Raw genomic sequence first — 18,141 nt, 5'->3', positions numbered from 1 at the left:
AGATTACATATCTGACTTTTGTCTCCATCAGCCCGATTCCTGCTGCTGATGTATATTTTTGAATAAACACCCCATTAGAGAGATTAAGAGGGATTTTCTGAAGCACATTGCAGCACTTCTGTAGAAAAACACATTTTAGAGACACACACTTGTAATGTATTAATAATAATAATAATAATAATTGCTTACACTTATATAGTGCTCCCCTCAAACACCACCAATGTGCAGCATCCACCTGGATGATGCAACGGCAGCCATAGTGTACCAGAACACTCACCACACATCAGCTATTAGTGGGGAGGAGAGCAGAGTAATGAAGCCAATTCATAGACGATGATTATTAGGAGGCCATGATTGATAAGGATGCCAGGGTTACACCCCTACTCTTTACAAGAAACCCCTGGGATTTTTAATGACCACAGAGACCACAGAGACCTCGGTTTTACGGTGCCTGTTTGCAGTATAGTGTCCCTCTCATATTAGGCATTAGGCATTAGGACCCACATAGACCGCAGGGTGAGCGCCCCCTGCTGGCCCCACTAACACCGCTTCCAGCAGCAACCTTCGTTTTTCGCAGGAGGTCTCCCATCCAGGTACTGACCAGGCTCACAGCTGCTTAGCTTCAGTGGGCTGCCAGTTGTGAGTTGGAGGGTGATATGACTGCTGACTAATCACCCTGCAATGTAGTAGTTAACAGACAGCCACAGTATTGGGATGTCTTTGACATATTACAATTAATCCTGACTTGGTGTTAAAAGTAGTAATACATTCTGAGGTGTTGAATTATACAATAATGCTTTTATTGTGATAACATTAGTGCCTTTATTAGTTTTCACCATTGGCAAAGTAGATATTTCCCCATACTGCCAAGATATTGGTGTAGGCGGTCTCTCAGTTGCAGTTAGACATTTCTAATTGGCCTGTGAAAACACTCTTAAACACCAAACTGCATTTTGAGAAGCAAGCAGGAGCAAATTGAGAAGTAAACTTCAATCAATAGCGCTTGTGTTTACTGAGAACGGGAAGTGACACATGTATGTGGTTGCAGCATATTCTCTCAAACTAGGTTTAAGGCCTAACAAGAATTTGAATCCATTCATCCCAAATCTATAATTACAACAAGTATCAAAATGAAGTTTTTAAGAGTGTTAACATACATGTTTAATTTTATAGTTTATTCACTGGAGGAATATAATAAGAACAGATACAGTATATTTAAGCATTCAGAAACCGACATCTACATATCAGTATTACTAAGACAGCTGAAACCAAAGACATTTAGTTTTGGTTAGTTATGCTGAAGATGAACAGCTTTGTTTACCTAATAACATTCATTGCTATTGTACATAGCCAAATGCTATGCTTGACCTCCTAGCCTGCTCTTCCTGAAACCTTGAAATATAAAATGTACTTCTGTGTTTTACTCACATGTTTTGTGAGTCACACACAGAAAACCGGAAATTCTAGATTTTAAATCCAAACAAATCTCATTCATTTGGTGCCAGAAGGTTAAGATGCAGATATTACAATCAAATCTGTTGCTTTCCTTGTTTGAGTCAGTGGATCCCAAACAAGTAACTCCTACATTTGGGCATTTGTAAATTGTTGTACATACAGTATGTTTAGGTTCCCCACTTGAATTATTAATTTATTTCTTTACTATTCACAACTGAGAATAGTTTTCGAAAGTCTGTAAAAGCTGGCAATATTACTGTTTCTCTAGGATTATTAGACTATACAAACCAATATTAAAACTCAAATCAAAGGTTTTGCAATTAACTTCTAGGAAGAAGTAGTTCAGGTGGGTAGCTGCGTCAGCATACTGTACATAGGCTGCAAAGGAACAAGTAATAGGTTTATTCCATGCTCAAAAAAGAAGAAAGAAAACACAACGTTTCAGCCGTGGAGCCTTCTTCAGGTGTTACCCGAAGAAGGCTCCACAGCCGAAACGTTGTGTTTTCTTTCTTCACTTTTCAGCATGGAATAAACCTATTACTTGTTCCTTTTAAATTCTAGAAAGACAGGCATTTGTATAGGAAATTCTCATCAATAGCTTCACATTTTAATTTTCTGTTTTAAAAACTGAAGTTAGAAAGCTCTGTGCTGTATTTGATTAAAGTCAAAATGAAATAAAATAGCTCAATACAATTTTAATAATCTTATAAATATTGCAAACAATATGTAATTACTGTCTTTTCTGATCTTGAGAAAGTAGACCATGCTTTTATCTCATGCAGTTTGAACTACTGCAATGTTTTGTTTCCTTGTGCCACTAGTCTAATCTATATCAAGGTTACGGCTGGTGTAGAAAGAGTCAGCTGGAGATCTTAATAAAACAAAAAAGAAAGAACCTGTTACTCCAGTCATGGCTTTTCTAGTTCTAGAAAACATTCTGTCTTAAGTACAAAGCCCTCAATGGTGTGGTACCAGATTATCTGACAGAGATATTTTCTTCCTACTAATCTCAATATACAGGACAAGGTTTGCAAGATGTTACCTTCCCTGCAAATGGAAGGTTATGTTAAAGAGAAAGAGAAAAACTGACCTTTGTTTTCAAACACGACTTCTGTGAAATTGACTACCTTTCAACATGAAAAGCTTTCCTTCTGTTTCTAGTTTAAAGTCAGTGTTGTCATTCAATTTTAACAGATTTGTTATAGTGTACCTTTAATTCTGATTTGATAGTTTTATGGTCACTTTTTACAAATTTTGTATTTTTTAATTTAATTTAGTTTTTAACAGCTGTTACATTCTGTTTAGTTACGGTTTTTTCATATCATTGTTAAGTGCATTGGTGGCACAGTGGATATTGTACCATTACTGTCTTGCAGCACTGGGGCCCTGGGTTATATTTCTGACCTGGGGTGCTATCTGGATGTTCTCCCCGTGTTTGGGTGTTTTTTTTCCCCCGAGGTTCTCCGGTTTCCTCCCAGTCCAAAGACATACTGGAGGTTTAACTGGCTTTTGGAAAAATTGGCCCTGGCGTGAGATTGTGTGTGTGCGCCCTGTGATGGACTGGCATTCCATCCAGAGTGTTTCCTGCCTTATGCCCATTGCCTGCCAGGATAGGCTTCAATTCCCCCATAATCCTGTATTGGATAAAGAGGTTAGAAAATGGATGGATATTAAGTGCTTGTGCACCAAAAGTGTTGTATAAAAATATATGTAAAGAAGATATTGAAGATTTAGATTTTCTAGTACAGAACTACAATGTAATAGAGTTTGAGTTAAATCCATGTTTCAGACAGTTTATCACCTATTGAATGCAGAAAATCAAGTTTAGTCAAGCCACCTCATATATCAAACAGTAAAGTTATAAAAATAACATTTTTTAGTATTGATTATCCAAACAATGTAATAACATAGTGAAGAAAATCAATTACTTCTTTTTACCTTGGAGATGTTGCTCGATCGACTTGCTGAGCGCCCGGGTGACTTTTCATTCTGTTAGAAAAGATACAAAATACAAAATATACAAAAAAAAACTCCAATAAATTGTGTTAAATTTGCTTATTTACATATATGCAATCAATTGACATTAAAATATGCAGTATGTCAAAACACCAAATCATGCTGGCAATCCATGTTAATCACAGGGCAAGTACTTTTCACAGTGTACACAGTATATATTGATTCAATTATTCTTTATCACTGCTGTAATTACTGTTTATTAACAACTGGTTAGTCATTATCTGTTACACTATTTATTTGTTTTGTGTGTGGTTTCTAGAACAGTTTTGTAACTAGGGAGTTCCATTTCATGACCTTGTCTAATACAAATCAATCCTATTAACTTATTTCGCTTCCAAGTATAACACATGTTTATAGTAGCTGTTTTGTAATCAATTTGCTGAAATATACAAATTACATAACAAAATAAGCAGGGTTTATTTCTTTCTATGGTGTAGCTAAGAGAAGCTTTGGTGTGTGGTTCAATGGAAAGTGACCTTAGACAAAAGCGAAATTGGTTTAGTTGCTTATATTCCATGAAATTGCTTGCTGTTTATCATACAAATCTACTTCATTTTGTATTGTACCTTTTTTGTACTCAGGTTTTCTATTATTTTTGCATGAATTTATACACTTATATGTTACATTACAGAGCCTTGCAAAAATATTCAGACCCTTGCATAATTTTCACATTGTGCCACGCTTTCTAAGCACATTCTGAGCAAAAAAAAAAAGAAAAAGCAAACAGATAATATGAATGAAATATGAAAAGGTTATAACTGGATAAGCATTCAAACCCTTTGTTGTGGCATTCTAAATTAGTTGAGTGGCCTATGTGAGTAATAGTAGTATTTCACATGATTTCAAGCAAAATGCAAGTCTCTATATGGAGTCATGAAGACCAAGGAGTTTTCAAAACAACACAATGTATAGAGTAGAGTAGAGGAGTTTACTGCTATATACCCTTACATTGGAATGTTATCTTTAAACCCCTTTCACTCAGGATATGCACAGCACAGTACAACAGACAACACCACACAATGTAGACAGAACATTATAAAGTGGTACATAATAAATATTGCTAATATGTACAGTCAATAAACAACCAGAACAATAAATACATGGTAGAAAATAAATATGTGATAAAGAACGATATATATATATGTTGTAATGAACATACTGTAAGCACATGGTAGTCCAAGTAAAAAGTGCTTAGCGCAGAGATGTATTGAGTTCTGAGGCAGCTGTTTATGATGCACACTGCTGCAAGGTAGAAGCTGTTCTTCAGCCTAGTGGTTCTTTTTTTAATGGTGAGGTACCACCTGCCAGAGCGCAGTGGGGAGAACAGTTTGTGGCCGGGATGATTGGGATTTTGAATGATGGATTGGGCTTTACTATGACAGCGGATGGTGTAAATCTCACTGATTGATCGTAAGTCACATCCTATAAGGAGCAGTAGCAGCTTCCCTATACCACATTTCTTTAGGCACTGTAGAAAGTACAGGCACTGTTGTGCCTTTTTCAGAAGGCTACAGTGCTGTGAGATCAAGCCAAGTTGGTTGAGATCTGCACACTGAAGAATCTGAAGCAGCTGACAGTTTCCACTGTTGTACCCTCAATGCTGATTGGGGTGTGACTCCCTCTGGGTCTCCTGAAGTCCATGAGTTATTTTGTCTTGTTGGCATTGAGGACCATATTGTTATCAAGGCATCATCTTGTGAGATACTCCACCTCACTCTTATATGTGTACTCATCATTATTACTGATCAGCCATCAGCGAATTTGATAATGTGGTTGCAGCTGTATATGGCTGTACAGTCATAGGTGAAGAAGGAGTACAGGCTTAGGCTGAGACAGCAGCCTTGGGGACCTCCAGTGTTTAGGATCACTGTAGTGGAAATATTGTTGCCAGTTTTTGTCACCTGAGGTCTGCCCATTGGGAAATCTAGTATTCAGTTGCAGATGGAGTTCTAGATCCCTGAGTTTTGGGACCAGCTTGGCGGGAACAATTGTGTTAAAGGCTGAGCTGTAATCTATAAACAGCATCCTAACATTTGTGCCCAGTCTGTTTAAATGTTTTAGGGCAATATATATTGCTAGAGATATGGCATCATCAACTGACCTATTTAAGCAGTAAATGAAGTAGGCCAAGGGGGTCTAGGATAGTGCAGTTTATATAAGACAATACTAGGGCTTCATGACCCTGATGTCAGTGCTATTGGGCGATAATCATTTAAGTTTCCTTGGTCATTTGGACAGTGGCACAATTGTGGTTTTCTTGAAGCACTCTGGTATGACTGACAGGGACAGGGAGAGGTTAAAAATGTCAGCATATACAGGAGACTGCTGACCTGCAAAGATTTTAAGGACATGAGGGGAGATACTGTAACACTGAGTGTTACCCTGCTTCCTCTTGCATCTATAAGTTGCAAGTTGGTAGGAAAGCAGGTCATTTCCCTACTACAACTTGCTTAACAGATGCATTAGACTGTTACTATTTACAACTATTAGAGACTGTTAAGGCCTCAGGTCTTACTTGAGAGAAATTTGTTATTTATTAGATAATATTTACCATGCCTTCTGTCAAGCATGACGGTGGCCACATTATGTTATAGTTCTGCTTCACATCGGCAGGTATAAAGAAAGTATATATAATTTTAGAACAGTATTTTATTTTAGCTAAGAACAAATTAGAACAACATACTGTACAACAACAGAATCCCATGACAAGAATTAATGACCTTACAGATAGACAATTCAGTGGCTCAGATAACTCTGATTTATAGACTACACAATTCTGCACATATACTGTAGAAAATGCAGCGTCTGTTTGACCAGTAGCAGCTGTCATAAAAGAACTTAAGCAGCATATATCTTTCCATGTTGGTATGAGGTTTCTGTGATTTCTGTTGTTCATGAGGAAAAATGATTAATTTAAGTATGCAAAACAGAAAGCTATGTCAAGGTTAAACTTTAAATGTGAATACTTTTAAATAGAGTATTCTAAGCTGTTTCAGCAAATGGTGATTCACTGAGAATAAGATTAAATGAGAATGGGAATTTTCAGAATAAATATAAATTCAGTTTACCAATAGACTGTTTGTTGCTTACTAATTACTATATAAATAGCACTATTCATTCTTTTTAGGCTGAAGATTAATTTAATAATATTTGTAGAATTTGGAATTTATGTGCATATATTTTCCTACTTCAGGAAAAAATATTATTGTTAAATTGCTATACAAAATAAAATTAATAAAACAATGGAGATTTAGCCTGCTAAAGTCTACTATTTTATAGGTGAAAAGTATCTTAAACAATACAAACCAAAAAACATATAGCTTAACTTTTAACAAAGAATAATATTAAAGCCATTAATATGTATTTGCTCAACAGATGATTTGCGTATAGAAGCTTCTAATTTCTACCCAGATGAATCCACCATGAGATACCTGGCTTTTAATTTAGAAAATACGAGATGAAGCTTTAATTTAATATGAGCAATGATTGGATGTATCATCTGCTACAAAGCATACTTTGTAAAATACCTAGAATTCGTAACTATCAAAACATTTTCCCCCAACACTTCAATAAAACAGTAGACAGCAAATATAGCACTGTATAACTGTGTGTATTAATACTTCTTACTCACAATATTATGACTGCAAACACGAGTCTTCTGGATTCATTTTCCAAAGATACTATAATACTGCACTGTGTAGCACAGTACTTTTAGGTAATAATATTCTAACCTCATAAACCAAAATTACACACTATCAATTATCACACGGCTACAACAAAGACCAGATGAAGATTGCTATTGGGAGCTCTTGAATAACGTTATTGTTGAACAGGAATTAAACATTCTTAAAGGAACATAAAGTAAACAGTCCTTGTAAGCTTTTGAAATGTACAGTATATACTGTATAATATTGTTTTCTTTAGCATAGAACTCTAGCTACATAAGTGCAAGACAAAGAAATTATGTGATATATTAAAAGAAGATGTTTCAATGGGTGCACACTTGATTAATGATCTAGTTAAGCTCATTCAAGGATTTCATACAAAATATCAAGAATATATCTTCTGCAGTTTTGAAAAATAATAATCTTCCTAGACATTTTTATCCATATCTTCTATGGATCATACCTCTGAAAAACAGTAGAGAGGCACCACATTGAAATTGTATAACACTAATGAAGATGGCATTTTGTTTTTCCAGATTCAGTATTTTACTGTATAGAACATATCTATTTTCATGACAACTGTATTAACAGTAATAAAAATGTAGTTTTATTTGATCACCTTGAATTGTAACTGCCCAGCTACAAAGAGATACAGTATACTGAAATATATATTTTGATTTTTTTATTGATAGGTTGAAAATTATTCGCCAAAAATAAAATGTGGTAGTTCTCTTTGCTGTAAGAAGACATTTACATTTTTCTGTTCTATTTTAAAGTCTGTTTTTTCAGTGTTAAATTGCACTGACGTGAGTAAAATGCAGTTTGTGGATTGCTTTAGTCAAATGTTTTGCTACACATTGTGTTTTTCTTACAGAGAATGAGTGTCTTTCAGTCCAGTTGAAATTCATATTGAATAAAAATTCTTACAATTAAAATTACAATTAGTAAGTAATAGCATAGAGATTTGTACCATACAGTATATTACATGTGGAGAACCAATTCATATTAATTAAATGTATTAATTAATGTATTTATAATAATTTTACAAATAAGAGAGGATTTTAAAATGGAATGCAGAGTGAGCAGGATTAGCAATAATTATAATAAATAATCAGAATTTCCTAACTGTAAAAGATATGCCAAGAGTATACCTGAGCAGTTGGTATAGTTAAAGGCACCTGGGATCTTTGTTGTCTGGCACATCTCTGGGGAAATCAGTAAATCAGAGGCCAACTGGGATAAAATGTTTATTAATAACGACAGTAACACACACTAAACAACATACAACGCAACATACAAGTTACTCTATTTACAAACAAGGCATTTCAGATGCCTAGGATCCAGAAAAAACACAGACTGCTAACACCCTGTACTCAAAAATCCTATACAGTATAATTCCTAACAGACCAATAAGACAGATAGACCTCATCCTAAATAAATCAGAATATAATGCAAAGCTAAATCTCTCGTCCTATAAATCTGGATGTTCCTAAAGTGAATCTATCTCCTTGTTTCAAACATTCATTAACCAGGAAAGACTGTTTTTAGCTAGGGGAAATCAGAGTTTCCTAAAACAACAGACAGCAAGCTCTCTTAAACAAAAACAAGGTTCAGATACTTAGAATCTGGTTGATTCGAACAAGGCCCTCTTGCCTGGCACACTTCTCCTCTGTCTCTGTCTCTCCTTTTCAGTTTCCGCCTGTCTATCTTTTATCCTGTGCTCCTGGACTGTTGATAATAATTAATAAAAACATTATTACCGTTATGACCTATGAGATGATTCATTTTGATCAATGTCTCTCAGATTTCCTAAAACTCAGTAAACTGCTATTATTGTTTCTACCTGCTTTGAAACCCTGAGAAGTGCAAATGTTGACACTAGCTAGATGCTAATCTCCCTATCTAGCTGTTACAATAACAAGTTTGAAAGAATAACATGAATATACAAAATTCTAAATTCTAAGTTTTGACCTATGGACATTTTTCTTTCCCTTTCATTGGAAAACTCACACTGTTTTATTTAAGGTAACAGTTTCTTCATTGACCAATACAGATCTCAGCACAAATGAAATCCCCATTGCATGAACTACATTTTTTCACTTATCTGGGATACTTAAGTAAGTAGTTGTGCTATAAAAAATAAAGGACTGCCTCATTAAAACTCTCCGGCTAACTGCTACAAAATCATCTGTAAAAGTGGTTGTTTTGTTTTTTCTAATTGTACAATGTTTACAGTTGTATTTAATCAAATTCTGTCTTCCATCCAACAACAAAGGGTACAGTTGGACTTCAGTCTCACTGCTTAATTCAATCCTTGTAATTTTCGTAAGTGGACATTACAAATAGATTAAAAATCTATTGTGTCCTGGAGAGAATGAACTAGACAAAAAACATCCTGACATGAGGAGGCACTATGTACTTTGATTATGCATGAGGTCAGGGTATCACAAAACATTTAGTTTCAGGACAGCCTTACTCCAATGAAGTCATGATGCATAAAATTCTTTTGGCAATGTTTAAGAATGTGGTTATTAATTGATATATTTAATTTATGCACAGTTGTATTAAATGTAAATTGATGTATTTTCACTCAGTTCAGTTGTAAATTAAACTGTTTTAAAGAAAGGACTCTGGAAATTAAAACACTGCTTAAGCTGGCTTTCGTACATTTTTGTGCATTGTTTTATTAGATTCATTAATATGCAATGGATATTCAATCATAGTATGTGGACCTAAAGAGAATAAAGTAGGTTTCTGTTCACAATTACCTACTTTATAAATGTTTAAATTTAGAAATTTCCATGTGAACAAATAAGAATCAGGAAAAAAATACAGTATCACATGCCGCTGCCAGACAAATTATACAGTATATATGAAATGCTCCATCACACCAAATCTTCATGGTTTGAAATAGTGAAAGAACATGTACAGGGCCAAACTAGACAGGTCTGCACATTTAAAACAGCACATAACAACAATGATTAATATTTTAATGATTCACCTGCAAACTGAGCTCCAAATCCCCAATTCCTTCTGGGTTTACTTCGTCATTTGCTTTCTGTCTGCATCCAGCTCCTTCTGTGCTACAGATATATACCATTTCTGACTTCAGAATGTATTCCAAGTGCACTCAGCTTTTTCACCTCTAATATTGAGCAGTTGAAGGAACTGAAGGAAGCAGAAGGAAGCTTCACAGATAGCATGGGATTTGTCCAGACTGAAGCTTGGGAGTGTTTGTTACCCACACCTTTAGGAGACCAAAGGGAACTCTACCTTTCTGAATAATTTATGACAAGTGATAAAAGCTAGACAGCCCTAGAATCTAGTGGATAAGTTACTTTGTACAACTGTCAGTACTAATAGTTTTGGTACTATAGTTTTGCTGTTTTTGCTTTTTCTGTAGTACATAGTTTAAAAGTGCAAGAATAGTACTTTACATCTTAAAAATATAAGATGTATTTTATCCTAAATGCTTCATTAAAGATATTTTGATTTAATACAAATTAACTGAAGTAGAAGCAGAAGCTAAATATGTGAACATGTTAAGCAAAGTCAGTTGCTCACATTCTCATTTACAAATGCAAATGATTTTTTAATGGTTTACACATTTTGTGGAACAAAAATAAGCTTCAATTAATCAAAACAGAAAAATATGACTCCCTAAATGTACAAAGAAATTACGTTAAGTATAAATCAAGCATAAATGATGCATCCTGCTTTTCTTTTCAGCTATCCATAGTCACTGCACATTACTCTTCTGTTTTTCAGGGTACAAAGTGTCCTATTTTTGAGTTATTAGTATATGTTTTTCTAGCATGCTTCTGAGAGTACTGAGACTAGGCTGCCCCTGCATTAATGACAAAAAACGACATGCTATATTTTACAGTTTATTATCATGTTATAGTGTGGAAGGTGAATTCAATATTACAGTACATTGTTTTGACAGATTTGAAGAATATTCATATTATATGCATGCATTTCAGCTTGTGTGACACGATACCCAACAACTATCAACTATCACTGTTGCTCTGCCTATTACCTACCTTAATAATGCATACTTACATGACATATTCTAACACATTCCAAGTTAACTTATATCTTTTCCCAAACAATATATTCTTTCTTCAGTATCATCTTCAGAATTTTTCCAGTGAAAAATGCAACATACTGTAGCTCGTATCTGGTTTACTGTATGTTCTTGTAGTGTAACATCTGCCCAGTGCTGGCATGTCATTTAATAATGCCTAAACCACCTGTTCTCATCATTGTACAAGTGTACAAAATTCAGGCCAAAGTCAGGTTTTGATTTCAAGCAAATACAATTTCTAATTACTATCACTATCCTTGGCCCAATGCTATCTACTGTCTCAACTTTCTGTTTTGGGAAATGTTTAGTGTTAAGGTATTCCACTGTGTATTTAATTGCATACTGTATAGCATCAGTTGTACAGTATATAAAATATTTCATATAACAGCATAGAAGAGCACATTATAAACAAGAAATTGAGGATATTCTCCACGCAGAGATCAGTCCCCTTTAATTTAGCAATGCAGTACTTCATCTATTTCTGAATTTCCCATAATCCATACCACATACTGCACCTTATGATGCTGAATCTCAACTAAAGTATTGTATTTGTGTTGGAATTCATTTCTAAAGTTGGGCATTTCATAATACTTCTGTACATAGTGTATGGCAAATAACATGTTTATTGTTTTACATATCTATTTGATAGTTTTGTTTGAATCTAAAAACATGTTTTGTTGAATAGAGCCAGTACCACACTCCACGACATTTGATATAGTGAAAAATTAATCTGACACTATGATGGCATGAAAGGGTCATGACATTATTGATATCTGAAAAGTATGCAGACATTAAATGAACCTGACAAATGTAGCCAGTCATAGTGTTGCTGCCACATATCGATCATTAAGAAACATTGCAGAAGGTCAATATTGTAACAACAGCACACCCCAGTCCTCTCTGACATCTAGCATAGTTCTTAGAAATCTAAGAACTTTACATTAGACTGCTAAAGTATGCCACCTGATCTCTGACTTGTTAGTAGAGAGTTTGTTTTTCAGTAGTATGCAAGAGGTTGCCTATAGATTGTGATATGCTGGTCCCAATGGCCCATCAAAGTTGTTATAGGTACAAAGTTGTACCTATAATTTTGCCCAGTGCCCTTGTAAGCACCACTGGGTTCTAACCACATGTGTAAATCTTGGAAATTCGCCATGACACCAATGAGCGACGTTTCTGGTTAATCAGAACTTTTCTGCTGACTGATTAGAACACACTGAGCTGTGCAGCCATGTTTCTTCTGGTCTGTAAGCTCTTAAGCAACATAAAAGATTAACATTTTTCATTTATACTACATGGAAGACATATCAGGTACTTTTTAATTTATGTTCTTTCACATAACTTTCATGTATTTTGTGCAACAGCTGCAAACTCTGCTATGGAAAAATGTATGTGCTACGATTAGCATGTTTTGATGACTGTGTTATGTTATATTAATATTTAAAAACTAAAATATGGAATTACCCTCAACGTATGTTTATTGTCAACCTACAGTATAGTTGCACCCCAATTACTAAAAATTCTGAGTTCATATTGAAATAATGTATCATTGAATGAATAAAAACAACATTTTTTAAATTATGCTTTTCAGAGGTGAAGATAAGTTGTTTATTGCTGCTGGTAAATGATGACTTAGTAGAAACATAAATATCACACCTAACATTTATTTCAATTCAAAATATCTGTGTTTCTGCTTTGGTTCCTTATAAAACAAACAGTTACGGTAAAGCACATGACTACGATTTAAAATCCATATGAGTCACAACACTGCCATCAGATGGCTTTCCAGCAACAAGCATCACATTTTGTGAATGGCAAATATGAGACTGTAATATGCTTGAAAGATAACTTGGTTACATCTATTTAAAGGGAATATGTAAAATAAGGAGATTTCCTTCCATCACAAAATATATAACAAACATCGCATATTTTATATATGTAGTCAGCATATCCTGAAAAGAAAATAATGGAGCACACAATGAGGAAATATTCAGACCATGTTTATAAAGAAGCTAAGATCTTAATATTAAATTTTAAGATGTTGGTTTCCTGTAGGAAGAATTCTTGTACAAAAAATACTGTTACTTCAAAGAACTTTAAGCACTGAGAAATGCAAGAAAACTTGTATATTTAGAATTGATTTTCTTTTCATTTTTCAGTTCTAAGTAAATATAGACAGCATTAAAATCATTTCTCTACTTTAATCTATAAACATACATATTAAAATTATACCTGAAAAAGCATTCATCTTTGTTTCTCTTTGACTTTTGGTGTTCAAAATCTGACAAAAATTTTATTCCAAAACTAGCACTACTGAACACCAGTATGAATGTTAAAGTACCAAACTACTTTTAATGTTTATGTAGCTTCCTGCTTCAAGTTTAAAATACATAGTGTGAGGTTAAAATACAGTATGTTTGCAAGCTTATTTGTAACACCTGAGCCAACAAATGAGTTCACAAATATTAATCTGTGAGTTTAACTCCTGCAAACAACTTTCACAATGAATTTTATTTTATTCAGTGTGGACATTTCTGCTAATATAAATTAATTGAAATGATTCTTATGATTTGACTCAGATTGACTTAACTTTATTTTCTTCTTAAACTCAGAAAGCATACTATTTATATTTATTTGGTTACCAAACACATTATATAACTATGAAACTATGAAAAGGCAAAAGCTAAGAATCACCAACACATACTAAAGCCTTAGTCACCTTTTCAGACTTTCAGTTTAAGTTTGGCTTTACAGATATATATCTGTTAATGTATGCTGCAATGCACATCACTTGCATGTTACAGAACAATACTATTTTCTAAAATGTATTTAATATAAATGATAATGAAATTTAGAATGTGACAGCCCATCTACAAAATCTTTAGAATTCTGTCAATATTATTGAAAGTAATTTACCACAATAAAAATGCATTATAGTAAATCTTAAGTACTATTCTTTTGATGCCTAAACTCCATAATGGTGAAACAAATAGATTCAATGTTACATGGTTCCTTTAGCAATAACCACATGCAAAAAAAATCCTCCTTTCACTACAATATATTCTCTTACAGTTTCAGTTATTCACAGAACTGTGGAGGTCAATGACCATTTTCCTGCAGTGTTTACTCTCTAAACGTAAATATAATGATGATGTACTGTATGCTTCTATTGAATGTCTCAGTTCTTTGTATTACCTCCTTTAAAAGATAAGATCACTTTATTAGCCATATACAATTTCTTGCATTAGGAATTTGTCTTTTCACATACCCCAGCTTGCTCTCCATGAGACACACAGACAGGGAGAGAAGCCTGGGGTCAGAGCACAGGCTCAGCCATTGTACAGCACCTCTGGAGCAGTTGGGGTTAAGGGCCTTGCTCAGGGGCCCAACAGAGAAGGATTCCTCTGCTGGCTGCAGGATTTGAACCGGGAACCTTCCAGCCACAAGCACAGATCCTTAGCCCCAGAGCCAGGGAACTCTTTATACACCAGAGAAATCTTGGGAGGCCTCTATATACTGTAGTTCTGGAGGTTTTCATTGAGCTTCCTAAGAGTGGTACAGTATGTTATTGTTGATTTGTTTTTGTTGAAACGTATTTAAAGGAATACTTAGAGGTATGAATAACAATCCTTTTGTTTTCTGGAATTCAAATAATTGTTAATAACAAATATGACTCTGCTCTGTGCAATGCTAATATGATTTATACATAACATTATCCAATCTGTAACTCACTTTGCTAAAGGATATATCTATACAATATATATCTGGAGGCATTGGATATATCATCTTATTGTTAGAGAGGGACTATGTAAGAAATGTAGCTCAAGGAGGAGTTTAAGTTTTTGTTTAATGGTTATTTATCTTTAATTCTTGCACTATTCAAGGACTATTTTTACCTTATGACTGCTTGTGTGTGTCTGTTTTCCTGTGATGTACCTATTTTAAAAGCTTGCTTCTATATCACCCCCCACATGTGTATTATAATACAATACAAATAATATTTTACATTACATATAAATTTGACTCTCTTTTGCATTCTAATAATTCCTCCAATAGCAATCCTTCAGTCCTTATTAGAGATATAATGAATTACTTTAATGAAAATAAATTCAGAATTAGTTTATATAATGTCAGACTAATCTATAATCCCAGTCAGAGGTCCTGGTTACTAAAAGAAACTGCAGATTTTGCAAATATTACTCCCCATTCATCAACATGTGTAGGTCCCCTCTCATTCCTCATACATAAAATAAGCATATGAAAGTGCTTATTAGAAAATAATCAGATTTACTATTTGCCTTGCACTAACAAATGAAAAAAAAAAACTTTCAATGCATCAAACCTATCTTCTAAATTTAAATTTGCTTTAAGACACAGAAAAGTACATAAATCCCAGAAACATAACAATTAGAGCATAATACTATCTAGGACCAGTAAAAGCCCTTACTTCAACGAAGCACTTAGAATGAATATTCGATTTCCTCTGTTTTTCTGCGAACATACAGTACTTTTTTGATAATCAGGTGGGTAGCTGCGTCAGCATGCGTAGGCTGCAAAGGAACAAGTAATAGGTTTATTCCATGCTAAAAAAAAGAAGAAAGAGAACACAACGTTTCGGCCGTGGACCCTTCTTCAGGTGTGAGAGAGACAGGGCAGTAGGCAAAGGTAAAGTAGCGGGAGAACAAAGGTTGGGAGGGAGGAGGAGTGAGAGGCGGGAGCAGGGGACAGAAAGAGAGGCCAATCAAGAGGTGTGAAGTCAGAATGGGTGCAGAGAGGTGTGAAATGAAACTTCCAATGAATGGAGAAAATTTAAAAGAACAGTAATCTGTCGTTAAGGGAAGGGAGAATGTGTGATCCTAACTGCAGAATAATTTTAGTTTCGGTGGTCTTTCTGATGTATGAGTTCGGAAAACCGTCTTTGAGAACACAGACGGAGAGATTAGTGTGGTCGTGGCCGTCAGAGGTGAAATGAGAAACAATGGGCTTGGAGATATCTTTAATCTTCACAGCCCTGACGTGTTCTCTGAAGCGGTCTCCGAGTCTCCTTCCTGTTTCTCCAATGTAGATGGCTGGGCATTTACTGCAAGAGATACATTTACTGATAGAGTTCCATGATGAGGCGAACCGGCTCATCATGGAACATCCACAGGTATCTCAATTTTACCTCCTCCCCAAAATCCACAAACCGGACACCCCTGGACGCCCCATCGTATCAGCATGTAACTGTCCAACTACTTACATCTCAGCCTTTCTCGACAGCCTCATGAGACCGCTGGTTGAAGATCTTCCCTCATACATCAAAGACACCAACCACGCGCTCCAACTTTTCAATGATTTCCAATTTCAGGGTACCGAATGCCACATTTTTACCATGGACATCACATCTCTGTACACCGTCATTCCCCATAATGACGGCCTTACAGCACTCAAGCACACGCTGGACAAACGCACAGTGCTTGATCCACCCACCCACACCCTGGTACGCCTTGCAGAATTGGTCCTCACACTGAACGCATTCTCTTTCAATAATCTTTTTTACCAACAGGTCAGTGGAGTTGCCATGGGCACCAGAATGGGACCCAGCTATGCCAACATTTTTGTCGGCTGGGTAGAAGAACGCTTCTTCGCCTCCTACACTGGCTATGTTCCTGACCTCTACAAACGATATATTGATGACTGCGTCGGTGCCGCCACATGCTCCAACGATCAGCTCGAGTTCTTCCTGCACCATTTCACCAACTTCCACCCGTCCCTCAAATATACAGTTCACATATCTTCCACCACTCTTCCGTTTCTAGACATCCACTTGTCTATCAACTACCCCCGACTGTCCACTTCAGTTTATTACAAACCCACGGATTCACACAGCTACCTCCTGTACAGCTCATTTCACCCCAACCACACTAAAAACTCTCTTCCTTTTTCACAGTTCCTTAGGTTACGACGACTATGCAGCGACGACATCGACTTCGAGAACCAAGCCCTCGAAATGTACTCATTTTTTATCAACAGAGGATATCCCAGCAGTGTGATTGACAGGGCCCTTGCCCGAGCCAAAAACACCCCCCGGACCATCAACCCGATCAGGAACTCCCGCCGTAACAACCGCATTCCCTTGGTGCTTCCTTACCACCCTAACACACTTCCTATCCCCAGGACCATTAACCAGAATTTTTCCATCCTACAGGATGATACCTCCATTGGGGCCCTCTTTTCTGATCGCCCTATCATCTCATATCGCCGACCACCTAATCTGCGTAACCTCCTTGTTCACAGCTCCCTTGACCGCCCTCAACAACCATCCACACCAGGCACTTTCCCTTGCAACAGAGCTCGCTGTATCACCTGCAAGTACACAGCCACCACCACACTCATTCAAGGCCCCTCAGGACAATTCCGGATCACCCAGACAGCATCTTGTACCTCCAGCAACCTTATTTACTGTATCTCTTGCAGTAAATGCCCAGCCATCTACATTGGAGAAACAGGAAGGAGACTCGGAGACCGCTTCAGAGAACACGTCAGGGCTGTGAAGATTAAAGATCTCTCCAAGCCCATTGTTTCTCATTTCACCTCTGACGGCCACGACCACACTAATCTCTCCGTCTGTGTTCTCAAAGACGGTTTTCCGAACTCATACATCAGAAAGACCACCGAAACTAAAATTATTCTGCAGTTAGGATCACACATTCTCCCTTCCCTTAACGACAGATTACTGTTCTTTTAAATTTTCTCCATTCATTGGAAGTTTCATTTCACACCTCTCTGCACCCATTCTGACTTCACACCTCTTGATTGGCCTCTCTTTCTGTCCCCTGCTCCAGCCTCTCACTCCTCCTCCCTCCCAACCTTTGTTCTCCCGCTACTTTACCTTTGCCTACTGCCCTGTCTCTCTCACACCTGAAGAAGGGTCCACGG

The 18,141-nt window shown here is 36.0% G+C and overlaps 1 protein-coding gene across 5 annotated transcripts in view; it reads right to left on the bottom strand.

The window, feature by feature from the left end:
- The window catches only part of marchf1 (membrane-associated ring finger (C3HC4) 1), a 133,083-nt gene that overhangs the window by 20,085 nt on the left and 94,857 nt on the right, over window positions 1–18,141 (bottom strand). For 3 of the 5 annotated variants that reach the window (XM_015344469.2, XM_015344473.2, XM_015344470.2), the window contains exons 3-4: window positions 10,138–10,219; window positions 3,394–3,444 (exon numbers count right to left, since the gene is read on the bottom strand). In XM_015344469.2, coding sequence (XP_015199955.1) covers window positions 3,394–3,444; window positions 10,138–10,219 — 133 coding nt within the window. The remainder of the gene's footprint in view (window positions 1–3,393; window positions 3,445–10,137; window positions 10,220–18,141) is intronic. The other 2 variants (XM_015344471.2, XM_006629467.3) reach the window with 1 other exon arrangement.

Source organism: Lepisosteus oculatus, chromosome 1 (assembly GCF_040954835.1).
Source record: "Lepisosteus oculatus isolate fLepOcu1 chromosome 1, fLepOcu1.hap2, whole genome shotgun sequence".
Lineage (NCBI taxonomy): Eukaryota > Metazoa > Chordata > Actinopteri > Semionotiformes > Lepisosteidae > Lepisosteus > Lepisosteus oculatus.
This window is presented reverse-complemented; position numbering and strand designations above follow the sequence as displayed.